The 22,134-nt window shown below is 48.5% G+C and overlaps 1 protein-coding gene across 3 annotated transcripts; it reads right to left on the bottom strand.

The window, feature by feature from the left end:
- Window positions 1-2,420: 2,420 nt before the first annotated feature.
- Window positions 2,421-20,221, bottom strand: ANKRD13D (ankyrin repeat domain 13D). 3 transcript variants are annotated; one of them, XM_081169115.1, is made up of 15 exons: window positions 19,907-20,221; window positions 15,980-16,115; window positions 15,081-15,205; window positions 14,373-14,418; window positions 13,558-13,701; window positions 13,283-13,472; window positions 12,466-12,532; window positions 12,238-12,319; window positions 11,046-11,107; window positions 10,720-10,850; window positions 10,288-10,445; window positions 9,184-9,342; window positions 7,967-8,130; window positions 7,368-7,447; window positions 2,421-3,505 (listed from the first exon to the last, which is right to left on the bottom strand). In XM_081169115.1, exons 1-15 carry the CDS (start codon window positions 19,994-19,996, stop codon window positions 3,226-3,228), a joined length of 1,914 nt encoding a protein of 637 aa, XP_081025241.1. In that variant the 5' UTR covers window positions 19,997-20,221; the 3' UTR covers window positions 2,421-3,225. The 3 variants fall into 3 exon arrangements, with proteins under 3 accessions (XP_081025241.1, XP_081025242.1, XP_081025243.1); XM_081169116.1 differs by lacking the exon at window positions 19,907-20,221 and adding an exon at window positions 18,660-18,796; XM_081169117.1 differs by lacking the exon at window positions 19,907-20,221 and adding an exon at window positions 18,440-18,587.
- Window positions 20,222-22,134: the final 1,913 nt, after the last annotated feature.

Below are 22,134 nucleotides of genomic sequence, written 5' to 3'. Positions count from 1 at the left end.
GCAGCATCTCTTGTTGCTTTGGAGCTTTTGAAAGGAGGCGGCAGGATTTCCAGGTTCACTGCAGGCAGCCCTAATCTCGGCACACTCAGCCTACCCACCCCCTCAATTCCCCAAGCCAGCCCCAGGCACACAGTTACAATACAGCCTATATGACACAGTGCTGCAATTTGGACCCAAAATTACTGCAGGCCATTATGAAGCTGTTTTATAGCAAATCGGGCTATTGGCATGTCTAGGTCAGTTGTATTGCTTGCACTCTCTGGCAGCACCTCCTTAAGGGTTTCAGATTGGGAAGCCATTTCCCAGCCCCAGCTGGAGACACCAGGGGTTGAACCCGGGATCTTTGGTTGCAGAGCATGTGCTGCACTACCACTGGGTACAGCTCTTCCCCCAAAATGCAGCTGGTTAAGGCAGAGCAGCTCTCGGGAGCCCCTTGCACACCTTCCAAACTGGCAGGGGAGACTTGGCAACTGAAACCAGCCAAAGCAATTTTAACAGTACCATTGTCACCTGCTCTGTTTAAGGTCCTATGAGACACTGTGCTATCACGTGGCAGCCATGGTTCTTCAGTGTACAATCATCGTGCCTGGCTTCCTAAATTGCACCATGCAGAAGATTGAGCAAGGGGGGAGCAGGAGAGGAAGGGAGGGAGATAGAGACAAATTGCAGTTCTATGTATGCACACTAGATGGGGATATGCATTGTGTCAGGCAAGGCCAACAGGGATTTATACAAAGAGTAGTGTATGTATATATTTGCACTTGGGCAGTCCAAAACTATGATGCTATGTTGGCTGAGCAGACATATAATTTCAGTGACTCAGAGAACAAATCCATTGGTTTTTTTGAGGCAAGATGGAAGTTGTCGGTTTGATTAAAGTTAAGAAAGGACATGTAGGGACAAGGAGTGGCAGAGATGTGTTGACGAAGAGCAATGGGGAAAAGGAAGAGTATTGGTGCAAAATGATGCACATGGTCTAGAATCTAGATAGTGCAAGGGCTGTGTACTATTGGCAGGAAGGGAGGAAGCAAAGGTGGAGGGTAGACTCTGCCAAGAAACTAAGCTAGTTGTTGCTTTACTGTCATTGTCAACAGGGCAATGAGGGCAAAGGAAGTGTGTAGATTTCACTTAATGATTTAAACTGAACACTTTCTGAATACAGTTGTAAGAAAAAGGATGGTACTACTCTACAACTCCAAGATCGTATTATCCTCCCTCCCTCTCTCACCCCCCACCTGCCCTCTCTGCTATTGCTCCCACCAAATTGGGAATTAATAGCAACGTAGCCTGTTGAAGACCCTAAAGCAGCTTGTAAACCTTATCGTTTACCAAAATGGATACAGACTATCACCAACATATGGAGTCCCATTAGTGTATTGAGGGAGCAAAGTTTGCTCATGATACTAACTTGTTCTGGGTTGTCAAAACAAAACAAGGGATTGCAAGGAGTTCCAAAAGAATTTCTCCAAACTGGGTGAACTTAAAATAGCAAACACAATTCAATGTAAGTAAAATAAATCCTCATTTGACATATATAGTAATGGGGTCTGAACTGGCAGTGACTGACCAGGGCTGCACACACACTATATACCTTTAAAGGACATTCAAAGCACATCCCCCCTCAAAAGTATTCTGGGTACTGTAGTTCACCTCTCAGAGGGTTACGGTTCCCAGCAACATTGAACAAACTACAGTGCCCAGAATTCTGGGAAGGGACAGTATGTTCTGAATGTGCTTTAAGGGTGTAGTTTGTATGCAGCCTAGGAAAGACCTTGTGGTCATAGTGGATATCTTGGTGAAAATGATGTCAACAGGCGTGTGGCAGCTGTGAAAAAGGCAAATCCCATGCTAGGGATCATTAGGAACAAAATAATGCTGGTATAATGTTTTTATGGTTCAAACTATCAGGGTTTTGGGGTTTTTTGTGATTATACTAATTAGCATGTTTCCTAATTTTCATAAGGAGAGCCACATACAGTGGTGCCTCACAAGACGAAATTAATTCGTTCCGCGAGTTTTTTCGTCTTGCGGTTTTTTTCGTCTTGCGAAGCACAGTGTCGGAAAAGTTTTGGAAAAGCTTCAAAAATACCAAAGTCTTCAAAAACCTCAAAAAAGGCTACCACACCGCGTGCTATGAGTTGCTCCTCGAAGTCAAGTCGCAACTGTATTAACGGTTTTAAGAAAAAGGAAACAAACTTGCAAGACGTTTCCGTCTTGCGAAGCAAGCCCATAGGGAAAATCGTCTTGCGAAGCAACTCAAAAAACCAAAAACCCTTTCGTTTTGCGAGTTTTCTGTCTTGCGAGGCATTCGTCTTGCGAGGTACCACTGTAAATCCTAGCAGGTTCTGGAGCCAAGTTTTATGTTTATGTCACAGCCATGCAACCCGAGACCAAGATGGAAGAACGTCACAGAAGAGCAATGCTGGTTTCTTAGTTTTATTTAATAGTTCCTGCTGCCCAGAGCCCCCTGTGCCTGGTTCCCAGACGACAGGAGAAAGCCGCTCAGGAGTGGGCACAGCTGTTCCCTTTAGACCCACTGGGTTCAGTTTCTTAAAAAAAAACAAAAACCACATACCTCCCACTCCCCTTCTTGTATATATCTTTAGAGATATAAATAAAATAAATTAAAAATAAGGGGGGCAGGGAGAGCAGCAGCTCGCAATGAGGAGGAAAATAAAACGCGGGACTGAAAATTATTCACCACACGGCAGCCTGGTTTCAGGTCTCACCGCAAAACATCAGCGCATCAAGCTCCAGGCTTCCCCACCGCCTTCTATTGCCACTTCCCAACTTGGTCCCGTCCTCAACAGGCCCAAACCCTTGCAAGGAAAGAGAAAGCAGCACATTCACCATCAGTCTCAGAAAAATCTCATGATAAAAATTTCCTCAACGTCTCTCCCCCCCCCCCGCCCCACATCCCGTCTCCTTCTTATTTGTTGCTGCTCCTCTTCTCCAACCTGCCTCTCTGTGCTGTAGAAAACATTTCCTCAGTGAAGGTTGAGGATATAAAGAAAATTTTAAAAAAAATCTTACAGGAAATAATACCAGAGGATGGAACCGAGTGAGTCCCAGGAAATGCAGAAGGCGCTGTCTTCTCACATCCAGCCTGACCCTCAACTGGGAAGGGGCAAAGCATGAAACCCACCCCACCCCCAGAGGTTAAAAATACAATGACGGCAAGGACAGCTAGGCTGGGCGGTGTGAGGCTTGAGGGAGGCTAGGACGCTACTTCTCCGTCAGAGAGAGCTGGAGGATGCGCTGCAGCTCCTCGTCCTCCTCACGGCGTAGGCGCTCCCTCTCCTCCTGCTCCCTCGAAGACAGCTCCATGGCCAAGCGCAGCTGCTCATCAAAGCTGGGGTAGGGCGGGGGCAAGGCCGAGGAGCCACCCCCATTGGTGCTGAGAGGTGGGCTGCTCTCGGGAGGAGGAGCGCCACCGTTGCCACCTCCAGACTCCACTGGGCTCAGGCCTGGCCCCGCCTGAAGGAACATGCTCTCCTGGATAGCCCTGGGAGGACACAGAATGAGAAGGAGGCATCAGCAAACAGGGCAGCAAGATATGGCTACTTGGTCATGCTTCTCAGGCCTGGTTCAGGCAAGCTTGCTCAAGCTGCTCTCAGATATGTCCCAACACCCCCAAGCCCAATCTGGGCTTCCTCCGTTCCCACACAACTGCCCAGAGCCTGCTGGATGCTAGTAAAAAATAAAGAAATGGGCTGGCCTTTGGCTCAGTCTGGTTCCCAGTGTGCCTGATAGCTTTCTGGTGCTCTCTGCATCAATACAATTCACAGGTTAAAAACAGTGCTTTTTGTGTAATTGTAATACACCTATTTTCACACTGAGGGTGCTTCAAAGCTACCTGTTTACTGAACATCCATGCCCATTTGTTAGCCAACCTTGTCTAATCTCCCTGCTATCTAAAGGTTTGCAAGGAAGCTAGATGATGTTATCTCAAAGCAAGTGTTATCTCACACTTTCCAGGGCATTTCCACATCATTTTACATCAAAGATAACCTGACAGCTGGTTTGCCCAAAATGGCCTGGAAGGCTTAATTCATGGCCAAATTCAAAGCCCTGGTGGGCCTAATTAGGCCTTTGGGCCACTGTGGCTTTAGCTGGTGGGGATACACAGTGAAGACCCTCCAAAGTTGACCTTACTTCATCGAAAGGCTCATCTTGTGATTAGGGGACTCTTCAGGCCCCAAGCCCAACACTTCAGATTGCTCTCAGAAATGAACCAGGGGCCAGTACAGTTGTTTAAATGTTGGTGATACGTTTGAAACACCTCATCCCATTTCACAGTCTAGTAGTTGTATTTTGCATTAATTACAGTTTCTGGGCAGTTTTCAAAGGTACTCCCATGTAGAATTTATTTCAGTAACCAAGCTTTGAAGTTACCAGGGAATGGAAACCCAAAGTATAGGCTACCCCCTTGTCCAGGGCAGAGCCGCAAGCTGGTGCACTTGTCTCAAGGTGCTCTGTCCCACTTGGGCCTCTAGTGAGAAAGTGGGGTGTAGAAGCCCCCTAAACCGTAAGAATGATTCTTCAGAGTATAATCCTATGCAGAACAGATTGGATAGCATTCTCTGGACATAGGCATTACCCATCAACAATTTTTCCATCTTATCTGGATTGGATAAACAGCAGTCATCTAGCCTTTGAAAGGCTTGTGTTTTTTCTTCCTGTTGTCCCCAGATTGTTGCGATGCATCACAACTGTGGGTGGGTTCCCTGCTGGGCAGCAACTCAGGACATGTGGGAGAAAGGGGAAGAGGCTACTGCTTGTAGTGAAGAAAACACCTCACTGCCTGCACAGGCCACACCATGACCCAGGGGTTTCCCCCCTGTTTGTTCCCTGGTTTTCACTCCTTATGCCTTTCTATGCCCTACAAGAAGCCTAAAGGATCTCCTCTGATGCAGTCTATGTGTGCTCTTACCTACACTGCTATACTCTACATCTCAGCAAAGGGCTTGCCCCAGTTCTGGATCAGTGCAGGGAATGTTCACACCAATTCTCTCAAAACAGCTGTCGTTTACTGCTAAGATTACTGCCAGGGCAATTTTGCACGCGTAGTCTGTTTCAGTGACGAGAATAAAGCATCTTGTGGTACTGTAAAGACTGTGGCCATTTTGCACCATGAACTTTTTGAGGGCTAAAGCCCATTTTGTTAGATGGAGTGGCTGCCAAAGTGGGAACCTACCCACAAAGTAGAGAGTGAACCTTTCTTTCCACAAGGTGAGGCCAACCTCCCCACCACAAGCAATACAAAAGATAGCAGCAGGTTTGCCACAATACTAGCCAGAGCACAAATAAAACTACATTCATTTGATTGATGGACCCACTCAGAGCAGGTGTAACTCTTTCTCAACAAGGATCTTCTGGGGTGACTAGGAACAACAAGCTGAATCAGGTAAATAAAGACCAAAAGAAAGACAAATATGTTAGTTAACTAGCCACTCCTGGTCTTCATCAAGTCCAAGTTTCACTGCAGCAGACTTGGTGATGAATTTGAGCTAATGGCTGAAGTGATCTGAAAGCACCTAAGGCCAGCTCTTTGCTGAAGGTGTGAGCCTGGTCAGTGCCTGGGAGACCACCTGTGAACCATCTGTATGCTGGAAGAAAGGTGGGATATAAATGTAAGAAAAATTAAAGAACAGCCCCCCAGCCCGGTCTCACACAAGAACTGCCATTTGAAACTTTGTGGTCTGCTTGTACTTTTAAGGAGGGGACCTCAAGGTCTGTTTCAATAAGTTCTGGGAGACTGAAATGCTCCTCTTGCCTTGGCTTCTGTGACTATTTCCATGTCTGATTTGTGTCTGTTTATTCCTTCATGTCACAAGTGAGCAGTCTGACCCATGTAAACAACGGCATTGTCAGCAGATGACAGCGTACGTCACATGAGAAGATGCACAGGCCAATGAACCCTTAACGGAATGGCTGATGTTATTTGGTCCTGAGATAGCGTTTGAGTAGACACAGGGGGCAGAATTGGAGTAAAGTATGTCACTTCTGGGCTGTCTGCACTGCCTGAATGGTAGGAGTAAACTAAACTGCAGTGTTGACAACACAGAAGAAACAAACTAAATTCCTGCATTGCAGGGGGTTGGACTAGATGACCCATGTGGTCCCTTCCAACCCCACAATTCTAAGATTCTGTTATCTCAGAAGTTACTGCTGGGAGTAAATTCCTGCTGCTTGAGAGCATAGGTGCAAATGTGCCTTCAGTCTTCTCTCAACTGCTGAATTTTAAGGAAGCTCTGTGCTTGTAGAGCAATGGGTGGTTACTCATACCCAAAAACTTCCTTCAGGCTCTCTCAGCCTTCTCAGTTCTGTTGGCATCGTTCTCCAATTGGTGCCGGAAAGCGGGTGGTGCTTGCTTTCCACCCACTGGCAGACTGCAATTGTTCAAGAGATTTTCAAATTATTATTAGAAATAAGAACTGGCACCGTTGCAAAAACCCACATAGGAATCTTACAGCTGAATGTGAAATATCACAAGCGCCTCCCAAAAAAGCCCCCATCCATGCCCCCAGAAGGATATAAAGCTGTACATCAGCCTTATTTTCCTCACACGGAAGAAGATCCACGTGACAGATAAACAATCACACTTCATACTAGGCAGAGTGGCCAAATGCATGAGAGTGTAAGGTGAGAGGAGGTGGTAGGAAAACCAGCTAGGTCCACATAACACCCACAATTATGAAGGCTGAAGAGGGGATATTTCTCCAAATACATTTGCATCTGCTTGAGCTGGAGGATTTTTACCCATCTTCAAAGTGTTTACAATCTGAACTATGCCAAACTCAGTTTCTCGTAGCACCTATGCCAGTTCCTGGGGATCTCCCAGACAGACGGGTATATCACTTACAAGCAGGCAAACTCCATTCATGGGTGACGCACTGGAAGCTAATTCAAGCATGCCCCAATTCCTTCATTGCCATCACGTTCCCCAAGAGGGCATTCCCATTCTGCTTGGTAAGAAAGGATGAGAGAAGGGGAGTGTGAGGTGACCGAGGGAGATGCCCTGCACCCCGTTTTATAGTGGAATATGAAGGAAAACAGTTGGGGAAGAACACTGCATTCAGCCGATGGGAGAGGTCTTGTGAGGATAGGGAGATCCTGCTCAGTTCTGTCTGCTTTTTCTTAAACCCCACTGAGGCAGTGAAATCCTTGAAACAGTATCTGGAAGCAGTGAGGGTGTGGATGAGGCCTGGCAAGACTGAAGCTCAATCCAGCTAAGATGGAATTGCTGCTGGTGGGTGGACCAAGTGACCACAAAGTAGGTTTTAGAAAATAATACACCTTAACATACAGGTTGCAGAACTGAATCCGTAATACCACCTCTTTCTTCTTGCTACGGAAACACTCACCGTTCCAGCTGTAGCTCCTCATCATAGGATGGAGGATTGGATCCTGGCCGTGTGTTGGTCAGAGCTTCCCAGATGGTCACCTGGTGTAACACACAAGAATGAATATGCTAAAACCGATAGCAAAGAGGCAGAATGGGTGTGTGCTCCTGCTGTAGCAGGTAATAATTTGAGGCTTGGACTTGGAATAATGCTAAAATAATAAGCCATAATGCTTTGGTTAAGCCATGGACTCTCTGGGAGGTCTGAGGCAAGCCATAATCTGATGGCCTCAGGTTCCACCCCCTCACACAAACACGCACACATGCAAAAAGGAAATATATAATCACCAGTTCCTACTGGGATGTAAAGGCCTTAATGAGATCAAGGTTTGCAAAGCACTCAGTGCTACATTTATAAGTGGCAGCCAAGAATTATCTCCACTCTGAGTGCCAACAACTGGGAGTTAGTTTGCTACACCACTCAATCCAACCTCTACTTGGTCCCCGCACAAGCATCCTGGCACCGTGTGCCCTCCCTCCAAGAACCAGTTAGTCATGCCTCCCTGCTATAATGGACCCGTTTTCACCCCAGCGCAGGCAGGTTTCCGCCCTCCCAGTCACCTGGTCTGTCTCTGTGCCAGCATCCAGGAGGCTCTGCTGAATGGCAAACTGGAGCAGGTCATCATCCTCGTCCCGCATGGGCTCTGTACGACCTGCGCCCAACATTGTATAGCCCTGGGGCACCTCAAAAACTGATGGGTCCACCTCGCAGGGGAAAGGGTACACTGGGGGAGGAAGGGAGAACAATGGTTAGCACGCTGGCCAACGGACTACGCAACTTCTGCAATCTCCTGTGTCACCAAAGACCAGTCCCTTCATCTTTGCCTCACTTTCTCCACCCATGAAAAGGGCTCTTAAAAACTTTTGCCAAAGGACATCTCCCTAGGGCCTAAGGCAAGCAGCAAATGGGCTGGGCCTCTTTAACAAAAAGTCCCTCCTGATTGTCACAAATTTGCAGGAGACTCAACACGCACCGGAAATTTAGGTTTGCGCAACTGAAGTGGATTGAAGGGCTCTGTTGCCCTCGCACAAAAAAATGCTGTTTTAAAAAGAATCCAGCGTTTTTGCAGTTTGGGAAGGGGTGGGGAAGTGCACTGAAAATTGCAGGGTGAGCAAATGACTAACAGGAAGCCATACCAACAGCCTGCAAGCAAATCAGGATGAATGTGGGATGAATGCTTGTTGGGGCATAGCTGGCCCACAAACCAATCAGAATGAATGCTCAATAAAAACCAGATACAATCTAACCTCCGTGTAAGCTTTGCGCAAGCAAATCCGGGTAAAAGTTGAATACACAGGTTGTCTGCATAAGCCTAAAGGTGGCAACAAGCAGGCATAGCTCCCACTTTCTCAGGCACATCAATGGGAAACAAAAGGAACATGGCTGCGCTAGCATTCTTGAAGCAGAAAGACTTGATGTTTTTAAAAAATGACGATAAACATATTGAGCCAATATGTCCATTTTTAAAATGTGATGGTCAGTAGCGGGATCATGGAGAAGGATGTGTCAGTTCTAGAAAGCATGCTTTCCCTTCCACAGAGGAGTCACCCGTTTTCCAGTCACTCAGACATCTTACACTTTCACATCTCCTTCTTAACCCCGTTGTCTCCCAGTTCTGCAATGTGGGCTCACGGCCACGACACCCTAATGCTGCCTCCCTTCCTCTCCCAGCCTGCGGGAACATCCTCCACCTCTTCCACTCTTCTCCCCCCTCCAAGGTTTAGATTAGCTGTTGGAAGTCCTGACCCTGGCTCCCACCCCATCCTGCTCCTCCTACCTTTGGTGTTGTTGGCTGCCTCTGCCCCAGCAGTCGGCTCCTCGGTGCTCTCTGGGGTGTGGGTGGGAGTACAGATTCGCACTGAGCTCAGTGGCTCATCACAGCCGCACAAGTTACTAAAAGTGATCCGGGCATTTAGCACGTGGAAGAGGGGGATTTCTGGGAAAAAGAAAGAAAATGTACAAAGGGAGGTTGGGGGGTTGGTAAACCTCTATTTTCAAGCTTTTCACTGATTTCCCTCATGACCACTCCCCTCCCCAGGACATTATCCCTTTCCCCACAACAAAGGCTGAGGGTTTCTCCAAATTGGGGACTGCACTATAAAATAGTATAATACAGCTTTAAATATAAACATTCATGGCTGCCCCCCAAGAATTCTGGGAGCTGTAATTTGTTAAGGGTTCTGAGAGTTATTAGGAGATCCTTATTCCCTTCACAGACCTGCAATTCCCAGAGTTCCCTGGGAAAAGGGGCTGATTTAAACCACTCTGAGAATTTTGGCTTTGTGAAGAGAAGAGGGAACTCTTTAACAATTCATAGAACCCTCAAACTACAGTTCCCAGGATTCTTGGAGGGGAACAACCCATGCCTGCTCAAAGTGGTATGATACTGCTTTAAATTTAAAGTGCAGATGGATCTAGGTTTTTCTTTTCTGTAGGTGCAATAACAGTGCATTGGTGGTGCATTTATAGCAGACATCATTCTGCTTTATTAGTTGTTCTGAGATGTTTCCCCAAAGTTATTGCATTATTGCCCTCTGGAGGGGCACTCTTGCACCCACCCAAGAACATTTGAGGTATGAAACATTACAGGATTTCACCAATTTGAAATGAAGCAGTATGTCCACTCTGAAACCTTTGCAGGCACAAATGACATTGAAAGCAAGGTTGTGTATGAACTACCCCAATGCCTTCATGAGGACAAATCATTATGGATGTACAACAGAAAGAATGTCTGGAGAGGCGGAGCCCCACAGCTTCATTCTCTGCCTTCCTTTTTCTCTCTTCCCCTCTTGTTCTGCCTCCCGTCAGCTTGTCTCCTTGCCCCCCCCCCCGCCCTGAGCAGATAATGTCCCCCCAACCAGCCAGGCTTCACACCTCTCACCGATTTTGACAGGGAAGCCAGGAGGTAACTTGAGGGTGATGAAGTCACGCAGCTTGGCAAAGTGGGCGTTGCTGATAGCCATCAGGTCAATTATGGGCGTCACCTGCTCCACCAGGGAGAGGGGATGGTCCTCGCAGAGCCACAGAGTGGCCTTGAACCTGTCACACAAGGAGCATGTTAATCTTCCTGGAGATTCCTCCAGCTCCCTGCCCCCAACATCTGCCCACGGAGAGACTGGACCTGCAACTCCCCTACACGGGTGAATTATCTGCAGGGACATGCTTTTATTTCCTCCACCTTTTGTTTCTTACCTTTCTCTGGAAAAATGAGTACCTTTTGTAAGAGTTACATGCCAGCTGTCACATCCTGACATCTTCTTCCATTTCTGACCCCACCCCACTAATCCATGCAGTATCCCCCCATCCTTCTCACCTCTGCACCTTGTTGGACATCTCAATAGGGCGGCCAATATTGCGGGACTCCAGGTTGAAGTTGGGGTCAAAGTATTCCTCAGGGGTAATAGACGTTGGGTTGGTTGGGCTGGCTGACTGCAGTACAGGGGCCTGCAAAAGTGAGGATCTGGGTCTGGATCTGGGCAGGAACTAGAACACCAACACTTTGGAGCCACACAATCCCTTCTCTGGCACATTCCCCTTGTGATCTGCTTCCCCACCTCATGTACCCCTAGGCTAAATTTGTGTGGCTGGGCCAGCATCTCCTTTCCCCATATACGGGCAGGATCTGACCTGGTCACTCACCCCATTCTGGGCAGCATGCTGCTGGGCAATTCCCAGGAAGGACTGGAATGGAGTCTTAGAACCTGGAAGACAAAAGGAGGATGTCTAAGTGAATGAGTCTTCTCCAAAGAACCTACCACCACCTCCACCACTTTAGTGCAATTTATTCGTTATCTTATTTTTATTTATCTGAAATGGTTTTAGAGCGCCTTTACCCAGCAATGTTCAAGGCGGCTAGTAACATTAGAATGACAAAATCCAAGGAAAATGCAGCAAAACAGTCATTGATAAGAGATAAAAGAGGCAGAGGCAGCAGATTAAAAAAGAAAGTGACCTGCCTGGGAGGTTAAGGTCAGCAGCTCGACAGACCAAATGCCTGCCAAGAAAGGAAGATCTTTGCATTATGGCAAAAGGCCTTCTGGGAGAGGTCAAGGTGGGTCTCTCTCGACAGAGTTGCAGGGTATAGGTGGCTACAGAAAAGGTCCTCTCTATTACTACCACAGATACTGATATCCATGAACTGAATGATTTTTACATTATGGGGGAAGATCTACACAAGGATTGCCAGATGCAGTATGGAACCACCAGCACCATGGAATCACTAGGCTCCTCTACCTGCCATAGCCGCTAAGGCTAGCCCATCTACCGCCTGACATCCTCCTTCTCAGACTCCTCCATGAAAGTGGGTGCCTTCCATTGGCCTGCATGGCCCAAGTGGTCCCTCCCCTCTCAAACTCCTACAGTTATGCTGTGCACATATTCCCATTTACTCTGCCTCTCCCACCAGTGGTTTGGAAAGCTGTCTACACAGGACAACAGCCAAAATCCATATCTATCCTGTTGCTTCTTAGGCAGCGGAATCAGGAAGGAATGAAGTGGCAGCAATATTTGCTCGGTGCACTTGTGCAATTTTCATTCTTGCTCAGCCATGGTTCAGCTGAGCGTTACATATAGACCAGGCCAATATTCAGTATGCGCTGCTGCCATTTTTGTTCTCTTAACCACCAGGTGAAGCCTGTAAATGGGAGGAGCACATCATGACTAATGAAGACAAGTCACTTGTGGTCAAAGGGTAGGCAGGAGCTACCAAACAGCAAGTGCAGCACACAATTAATCGGAGTTCTGGGAATTGTAGGGTAAAATAATCCCTAGCAGCATGAAGGGTCATTGGATGAGTCAACACAACTGGAGGCGGTTCAACATCTGCTTTTACCTTTGTTGCGTGTCTTGTCCTGGTCTGACAGGTGCTCAGTACGGGTTTTGGTGACAAGCTCCACGTTGCTGGCACTGTAAACCTGGAAAAAGGACAAAGAGACCATTGATATCACCTGGTCCCATCCAACACAAGCCCTGATTCCTCAAAGCAGTGAAGCTAAGCTAAACTTTGCTGAATTTTTCAGATTTACACACATAAGGAACAAGAATGGGGGAAGAGTTGTACCTTGGCTTCATAGCCGCTGATGTTTTCCATCTTCTCAGAGCGCCAGCCCCAGATGCCAGACTTGTTCCTGCAGAGAGGAAAGCCCTTAGGTCAAGAGCGATAGAGTTGGCCATTGCAGACCTCAGCTGCGCCCCCCGCCACAATGCAGCCGAAAGATATCCACTTCTCCAAATGCCATTTTCTCAAACATCACTGCTACAATGGAGCTTCATCTCTTCCAACCCTTTTCAGACTTGGAATGCCCTCATACTCTTCAGCCTAAAAGATAACCATCTCATCAAATGTAACTTTCTCTCTCACACACACACCTCTACCTTCACCTCTCCCAACCCTGCCCTTGAAAGACTTGGGACTAGGGAGCTGCAAGTGGAGGTCTCTCCTCTGAGGGGAGAAGGGGCATCTGCGGTAACAGTGCTGCAGACACCTATGGCAGTAGAAGCTGGGGCCTTGGTCCCCCTCTTTTCTCACAAAACTAGTTGATGCTCAAGGGCCTGGGCAGACTTCATCCTTCCCAGCTTTGGTCTCATGGGCCTCATCCTGTACCATAAAAAGAGCTCTGCAGCTGGATCACATCCATAGTCTAGTCTAGCATCCCATTTCCCACAATGACCAATCAGATGCCTCTGGGAAGCCAGCTAGCGAGATGCCATTAGCCCTCTCCCGCTACTGTCCCCTGACAATTCCGGTATCCTGAGCAGCACGCGGCTGCCTCTGATCCTGGAGGCAGCATATAGTCATTGGGGTTAACAACCAGTGACAGCAGCAGCACATGGTTCACACAGACCCATACGCTACCCTTCCCCCTGCCCCAGCTCACCGCTCAAAGGCAATGTTCTTGGTATCCAGGTGGGTGGAGACGATGGGCGAAGTGAGCCGGCTGGCCACGTGCTCCTCGGAAGGCTGCATGGCAGCCAGCATCAGCTCCGGCTCATGCAAGGCTAGAGACAACGTTTCAGTGTACACCACCTGCTTGTCGTGGTCAACCTCCATCACCACAGCATTCTCATCTGGCCAATGAGGGGAAGGAGAAAAGCAGTCAGTATCATAGCCTCCCACACCTTGCCAAGCACCCCAGAAAAGAGATATTCTGACCTTCGCCTTTAAAGATGTAGCTGCGGCGGCCCCGCTGCCAGGTCATGTGCTCAAAGCCCAGCAAGGTGGTGTCAACCCGCAAGTTTTCCCCACGCTTCCACACCCGGTACACGTCACTTGGGCATATCTTGGAGACCAGGGGCACTGGTGACGGAGAGGAAGAGAGGGAGCAGAGGGAGAGGGAACATTGCTTAGCATCATTTACTTGTTTGCCACATTTGTACTTCATCCACAGAAACACAGTGAGCTGCCTTATACTGATCCATCTGGTCCACTGGTTCATCAAATTTCTGTGTTGTCTACATCGACTAGCAGCAGCTCTCCATAGTTTCAGGATGGGAGGCCTATCCCAGCCCTACATAGAAATGCCTGACTGAACCTGGGATCTTCTGTGTGAAAAGCAGGTGCTCTCCCACTGAGCGACAGCCCTTCAGAGAGGCGCCATAGCCTCTGTGTGGAAGGTCAAACTGAGAGACAACAACATGCTCCAAAGTATCCAATGAGTCTCATGGCTGAGAGATACTTCTTGCCCTCTCTGCCTGGCATCACATCATTCCTTCAGAGTGTCACACCTCTAATCTCTGGAGCACGACTAGGACACCACATGTCAATAGCATGGATCCTGCTCCTTGGTGAAGCCACGGCTTTCTTCTTCCTCAAAATGTCGTCTATGTTTCTGAGCTCAGGAGGGCTAGGTAGTTAACTCTTCTGCTGCATCATTTCCCCAGGCCAAACTGCTCCCTTATTGGATAGCTCTCTCCTGTCACCTGCTCAGGCTTTTGTGGACCACTCCCAGAAGTGAAGCACTGACTTACCCCAGCTGGTAAACTCCCACTTCATCTCCACGTAGAAATCAGGAGCCTGTGGAGATGGAGAACCAAAGTGAGGGGGCAGAGCACTGCAAGTGAAAGAAGGGGCAGCGAGAACAGCCAATCCCTGTTCTCTAAAGGGACTACATTTTGCTGTGACCATAATCCTATTAAGAGTCACACTTTGCCAATGGGAGTTCAATTAGATCTAGCAACTGCTAGCTAGAAAACCCAAGAGTGCTTTTGAGCATCCCAGGGGGTTTAGAGGAGAAGAGGGTTGATGCTTCTGGGATGCAGAGTAACTGCTGCCATTGTCATCTTGAAACCATGCTGTTCAAATGATTCATCTTCCAAGCCCCTTCGCAAGGGAATGTGGGAGGGACAAGAGTGTTTCCCTTCTTGAAGTGTGCATTAGAAGAACATAGGAATGGTTAAATTGCAATGTTTCTGTGCCCACACAAAAGTGAGGGACTTAATGCTGGTGCTCTATGGAAGAAGTATCCAGAGAGAGGGTTGTGGCTTTTAGTTAACACAAACACAACCAGAGTTTTAGAAAGAAAAGGAGATTCCATTAAGATCCTAAGAGAGGGCAGATTTGGCAAGATTTCTTTCTCCCTTTGCCAGGGATCCTGACAAGAGTACAGGTTGGGCACCCCTATAATAAAATCTGTAGACACTGATAAATACACAAGGACTGAAGTTGACCGTACATACTCTGCGCAGTTTGTTGAGCAATTCTGGGATGCCGCCTAGGCGCTGTGTGGCCCGCTGGTAATCGCGATACTGGAGCACCAGCTGCACCATCTCTGGGTCCCCTGTGCTTACTGCCTCCTGCAGGACTAGAGAGGCAGAGGGGGGAAATCAGTATTTGGCTTCTTGGCCCCACTCACTGTGCCCATCATCTCTCAAGTCCAAATGAGTTTCTCCTCTATCCTCACTCCCAACCAGGAGCAGACAGCCTATTGATCTGCCAAAAGGACATGTCTGGCTGCCAAGGGCACAGGTATCATGCCAATCAGTGCTCAGTTCCCAGGGAAACCTCTACCATCCTAGGCAGGGCAAAGCAAGGCTCCAGAAACTTAAGCCAGAGAAGCAAGGATAGGTGCCTTATACAAAAGTGCCTGGAAGAGTTCTGCCTTCAAAACACACATATTACTCCAGTACTGGCCTAAGCACTGGACTCTGGCTTTCATTCGTGTTGCTTACCACTCAAAACCACAGCCCTCATGTCTCAGGCCTTTCATTTCTCAACTGCTGTCTTCCCTTGCTCAGCTTTCACAACAACCCTTTCAACACATTCCTTCTATTTCCCCCCTTGCCTAGGATATAAGGAGATGCTTCAATATGTTATTGAGCCCAGTATTAGGCAGCAGCACTGCAAGGTCTCAAGCAGAAGGCGTTTCACAGTCGTGCAACCTGACCATCCGGACGAACATGTGGCTCTCCAGGTTTTGTTGGACTCCATCTCCCATCAGCCTATAGCCAGCGTGGGAGTTGTAAGTGCAACAAAAACTGGAGGTCTACAGGTTCCTCACCCCAGCTTTAAGCGGAGGAGACAGAAATTGAAACGGACCAACATGGGGCACATCCCCTTGTCCACTGAACCTTCATACCTGTCCAGCCGTTGGCATTCTCCTGGCCCACACTGGCATTATGTCGCAACAGCACCCGGACGGATTCCAGGTTCCCCAGGCACACGGCCAGCTCCAGGGGCGTTCGGCCTCGTGGGTCCAGCATCTCAATATCGTGCTGCAAAAGAGCCAGAGGATTAATGAGCTAGGTGGACATTCCTTTGCAGGAGAACAAGGGCTGAGGCTTTCTCTGCTCTGGGGCTCATTCCTGGAAACAGTTTTCAGTGTTAGGACTCAGCAGGGTTTTAATGCCCTTGCACCAGTATCTCTTGCAAAAGAGGAAGATTCACTCAGAGCTTGTCCCCAGATAATGCTGTCCCTGACCTACAAGGACATCCAGGGGACTAGGATAGAATTCACATATCCTATAGAATATCCGACCCAAGGGACCATGACGTATCATATCCACTGGCCAGAATAGAAGAGCCGGCCTTGTTGCTTAATCTAAGCTTGCGCATGCTGATATTCAGATATTCAAAAGCCTTGATGGGACTGCAGAAGTGAAGGGCAGCACATTAGGGCTACAGTCCAGTTGCCCTCCAAGGAAGAATATCATGGCAAGGAGACCACCCTGGCCCCAACCACCAGCCAGAGAACCATCAGGCTACATGGAACTCACCTCTTCCCTTCCTACTCAACTCCAACTCGCCCCAGGACTATAGAAGCAAAAGGGAGAAGTTTGAAGCGCTTGCCCCACCCATTGGTCAAAGGAGCTTGAGCCAACAATTCCTCTTCAAGTGAGAACACCAGCAAGGCAAGGTTACCTACCCTGGCCTCCACTGAGCATAAATGCCCTCTCTTATAGCTCCCCACTTTGTTCTGGCCTGGAAGGACTAATCTCTCTCCCACTCCACTTCCCTTTCCTTGTGTGTCTTGTCTTTTCAGTTTGCAAGCCTGCTGGCAGGGCCTGACTCTGTTTTTGAACCACTTTGGGAGACTCTTGATTGCTTGAAAAGTGGGGGGAAATCTAAGTATATATGGAAATCAATTAATGTTGTGTCTTGGCTTCCTGATGAAAGGACCTTCTTTGCAATGGCAAATGCTGTCTTGTTCCAAGATGCAATTAGAAGGGGCCATTCACCACAAAGGCCTTTGTCCCCACATGATAGAACAGAATAGGGACTAGCCCAGCTATATTGTGAAACAACCTGTTTTGTTTTTAATTGTAAGAAGAGTGCACTCAAGTGCTACAGAAGGAGAGTACACGGCTTATGAATTAAAGAAAAGAAACAAAAAACAAACAAACCCACAAGTAAATACGCTTTTGAGGGATGGATAATAAAAATGGATCAGGAGACAGGGCTGTAGAGCTTTGTGCAGATGTCATGGGCACCTTCCTTATGCTGAGGGTAGTGTAATCGCTTCAAGCACTGGGGCTAAGAATCACATTTTTTAACAGCTGATTACCAGCAATTCACCAACAATGGGAGTGCTTGCTGCAGAGAGGTCTGGCGGGTTCTATCATAGCTCCAGAATCCTTCTGTGTTACCTGGAACAGCCCAGGGTCTCTTATATCCTACATAAGCTGGGCCTATTTTCACTGCACTTGCAGACTAGTTGACCACAAGAGTATATTTGAAAATAGTCAGAATGTGATTTCTTCTACCACCAAGTTAAGTCATGTGCAGGGTTTTAGGCTGAACATCCTAAAGCACCTGCAAAAAAGATGTAACAGCAGCCGATACCTTCAGAAATTCAGGATGTTACAAATCTGCCCACCCTGCCAAGCCATTCCCTTGCCTAGGCTCCATCCACTCAAAGCTCCATCACCCCAACACCCACCCTGAAAGTCATAATTTGATGGAAGCACCACAATATTCAGAAAGAATTTGCCTCTGAATGTCAGCTGCTGGATACAAGCAACAGCAGAACACTGTTGACCTCAGGCCTTGCTTGTAAAATTTTCAGATGCATTTGGCTGACCACTGCTGGAAACAGAATGCTGGACTAGATGGAGACACCTGACTTTCTCCAAGACTGCAACCTGAGTACAATGCAAAGGTGGAGCATGAGCTCTACACACCAAACCACTTCTTTGACCTCACATTTGATACTGCAACATCCATTTTACAGAAGGAGAACTGGTGAGACTGAGAGACAAGTGACCTAGCCAAATTGAACACAAGGCAGAGCCCCAAACCCTCCACACCATTTCCCAACTTTTGTTGCAATGCCACTGTATGCCATACTTTGAATCGTTTCTCTCCCACCTTTCCCAGACTGCCCATGATTTTTTAGAAACAAGATAAAAGCAAATGCAGATACTTTGTCACTCAAGGGGTAATTAACTCATGGAATTCACTGCTGTGAGGTATGTTGATGGCCACTAGCTTAAGTTAGTTTCAAAAAGGATTTGATAAATTCACAGAGGACAGGTCTGTCAACAGCTACTAGCCTCAACCACCAAATTAAATAGAACCTCCCTCTTCAAAGGTAACATACCTCTGAGTATCAGCTGTTAGGGACTGACAACAAGAGAAGGCCATCATCGGAGTGCCCTATGTAATTAGATTCCAGAAACATCCGGCTGACCAAACCTCTGCCCCAAATTCCTTTCTTTTTGAGATCCTCCCAAAATTCATCCCCCTAGCTCTATAAGTCAGTTCATTCCCCGTTTCCCCCTTCCAAAACAAGAAATGGGAATCATCATTATCTCAGGTACGATCAGTTATCTCCAGCCCAGTCTTCTTTTAAGCCATGCTCCCTGATCTGCATTTCTCCCAGTTCCAAATCAGTTGCCAGGCAGAACTCTTCCTGTCAGTCTTCTCCCATACAGGTATTCTAATGACTCTGTTCTCTTGGTTCTAACTCTAGGTGGGAGAACCAAGAGTTTTTTAAAGAATAGATGCTCAGCCTAGTCCAGTGCTCAGCTGTGGTCCATAGGGGCAAGCAGGAAGGAAACCCTGTGAATTTCCCCTCTCCAATGCAACAGGGTGCTAGAGCTGGCACTTGCTTGGAGGCTCTAATAATTGAATTGAATTTTTAAAAGAGACCCATACCAGCTGTGCACACGCACATCAATCTTTAAGGATTATTTTGCCTTTCTCCCTTTTTCTCTTTTCCAAAATGGTGGCTATCAGTGCACTAAACATGAAGCCACCACAGGAAGGTTGTTTTTGTAAAAAACAAAAAACAAAACACTAGGCCTCGATTGCCAGAGGATGTTATGGGACTGAGTATCACGGCACCCTTCAGAACCAGCTGAGTGTGCTGATCCCTCGCGTGTCTTGCCCTCATGTGCCCAAATTACTACGAGGGGGCCTAAGACGAAGGAGCAGTGGATTCTGGGATTCCAAACAGATGGCCTCAAATGAGGATTGCTGTTTGCTTCAAAGCTTCAACTGCCAAGTCTGATGAGGAATTATGAGGTTGGGGATTCCCAGCCCAAAAGAATCATCAAACATCTATACAGCTATTCTGAAACCACCAGTTCGGCTGGGGTGAGGAGGGAAGAGTTACAATCCAGAGGTACAAAGAGAAGGAATGGAGAGAGGGGACCAAGAGCATTACAAAGGTGGGGGAAAGGTGATGATGCTATCACCACTGGGGGGGGTAAAGAGATGCCCCTTGGGGAGCTTTCCTGCTTGTGTGTGTGGCGTGGCTGGGAGGGGGGGGAGTTAACTGGATGTGGCAGGTTTAACAGGATGCAGATGGAACAAACCTAGGTTAGCAGCAGTCAGATATACAGTATCTGGCCCTTGTTCATTCTCCCTCCCAGTGGCAGCAGTAGGGCTACCAGCGGGTGGGGGGGGGGAGCGAAGGGCTGGGACCATCTTGGAAGGATCCCACATCACATCCCCCTCCCTGGCTGCCACATCTCCAACTCCGGCTGGAAGGGGCGACCTGGAATGCGGGGTTAAGGAAGGAAGGAGTCCTAGGAGATTGGGGGGGTTGAGGGCTCCCCCGTACCTGTCCCTTGCGCAGCTCGCTGTCCAGCGCCTGGTGCCGGTTGTGCCAGACGAGCAGGTGCAGGGGGAAGGCGTCTGTGATGCGGGCCATCCCGTCACCATGTCCCCGCGCCCGGCCGGGTCTCTGCTCCGATCCTTCTCTGCCCGAGGCCTTTCCGGGTGGTGGCGGCGGCGGCGCTTTCCCTCCTGCTCGGTTTTGCGCTGGGCCCCGCTGCGACGGTGGCGGCGGCTGCACTCCCGGGAGGAGAGGCAGGCAGGCAGGCGGAGAGGGAGGGACGGCGGGGCGCACGCGCGGCCTGGCCGGGGTTCGCTCGCTGCGGCTCCCGGGGCCGACCCAGAGCCAGGGAGCGGCGGGGCTGGGGGAGAAGGGGCGGGCCTGCGGGGCGCAGGGAGGAGACAGCGGCGGCAGGGGCGCGGAAAGCTGGCCCAGGCACTTTTCCGGCCTCGCTCGCTCCCTGCTCCAGCCCACGCGAGAGGGCCACGCTCTGGGCGTCGAGGACAGGCAACACCCCTTGCGTCACCACCGGCAGCGGGAGGGAGCGGAGCCGGCCGCCTTGGGCAGCCTGCCTCCCTCGTCAGCCGCCAGGGGAAGCGGGCGGAGGCGAAATTGCAGCCCCCGGCAGCAGGAGCCACGGCCTCCTCGGGGTCCTCGGTCCCCAGAAGGGTGGGCGATTGGGCCGGCTTGGCTCCGCTTGCTTGCTGGGGGCGGACGGGAAGGCTGAGGCTGCAGTCAGATATCCATTCACCCGAGAGGAACTGGAAGGGATCCCAAGGATCATCTAGTCCAGCCCCCTGCAGTGCAGGAATCTCAGCTAGATCATACGTGACAGGTGGCCATCTAAGCTCTGCTTAAAAACCTCCCGAGGAAGGCGAGTCTACCACCTCACCTGGAGTCCGAACACCTTTTACTCTCCGGAAGTTCTTCCTAGTTTGGTCAAAATCTCCTTTCTTGCGACTTGAATCCATTGGTTTGGGGCCTATTAAGCTCTGCCGAGTTTACTTCTGAGTAGAGATACATGTAGGATCATGTTCAGTTAGAGAGCCTTCTTCCCCTTGCATCTTTTATTATTCAGGGAAATAAGAATCGCACCAGGAGGGGTTGCGTGTGGCTTCTGGTTAGTGGCGAACTGAAACCTGGAGCTGCCTTCTAGGCTGTTTGCCTTGCCAGGGCTCAGCTGTGAAATGTGGTTCAATAAACTAGTGCACCTAAGCATATGCAGAGTGCACCTTTCTCTACTGAGTAGGAACAACCAGGACTCCAGCCAAGCTTCTTGAACCTCACACAACTCATTCTAGAAATTAAACTCTATCCTTCCAATCCTAAATATGGACTATCCACTGCTTTTTATTTAAAGTTGTTTTGTGTATGCATCTTTCAAGCCAGAAGGATATAGGACTGGGAAATCATTTCTCAAAACACATTCCTAGACATGTGCATTCAGAAATGAGTCCCTCTGTGTTTAGTGGGTATTAGGTCACAGGTATTGGTCATCCAATATACCCCCTGGGAATAAATCTTATTCAGCTCAGTGACGCTTTATTCTGAGTAGACATGGATATGATTATTGTACTAACAGTCTTTCAGTAATGGCTCCCTCAGGTTTTCACATGCAGGACCTGCTCTCTACCTGCTTGGGGAAGTGTTGCCTTGTTGCAGACTTGTTCAGTGGTTGAAGTAACAAAGTAGTTGGCACCCAGTTAAACCTGAAGTTGTTTTCACCTGTCATGGAGTAAACAGGCCTTCCATGACTAGGCCTAGAAAAATGTAGTACAGGAAGTGTAGAGGAGGCACCTTTAAAACAGCAAGGCAACCTTTCCTTTCTCAAGAGTCAAGAAACGTGCTCTGTGAATCATAAACCCTACACCTCCAGTCATACACCCCAGCCTGTCTTTCTCTCCATTTTTGACAGAGAAGGGTTCCATTGGCTTTTAAGAGTTCTGTGATGGGCAGAAATTCAACAGGGCAGCTTACTCCAACATGGCTTACTTTAGATTGTGAAAAGCTCCCCATTACACTTCTGCCTCAAACAGATGCTATTAAATTATTATCAAATGTTGTTAAGAGGGATGGGGAAATGGAATTCCACTGGGCCATGAAGGTCTTTTATGGAGAGAAAAGTATTCCAGCTGTTGTGTTAAGCTCCAGCCCGGCTGTGCTCAGTTTGTTTTGGTAAGTTCATTGAGACTCTTGTATCAGAAACAAGCAAGTCTTGTGGCACCTTCAAGAAT

This window comes from Podarcis bocagei (assembly GCF_964188305.1).
Source record: "Podarcis bocagei genome assembly, chromosome: 1".
Lineage (NCBI taxonomy): Eukaryota > Metazoa > Chordata > Lepidosauria > Squamata > Lacertidae > Podarcis > Podarcis bocagei.
Note: the sequence above shows the minus strand (reverse complement) of the source record. Positions and strands in the feature narration are given on the sequence as shown.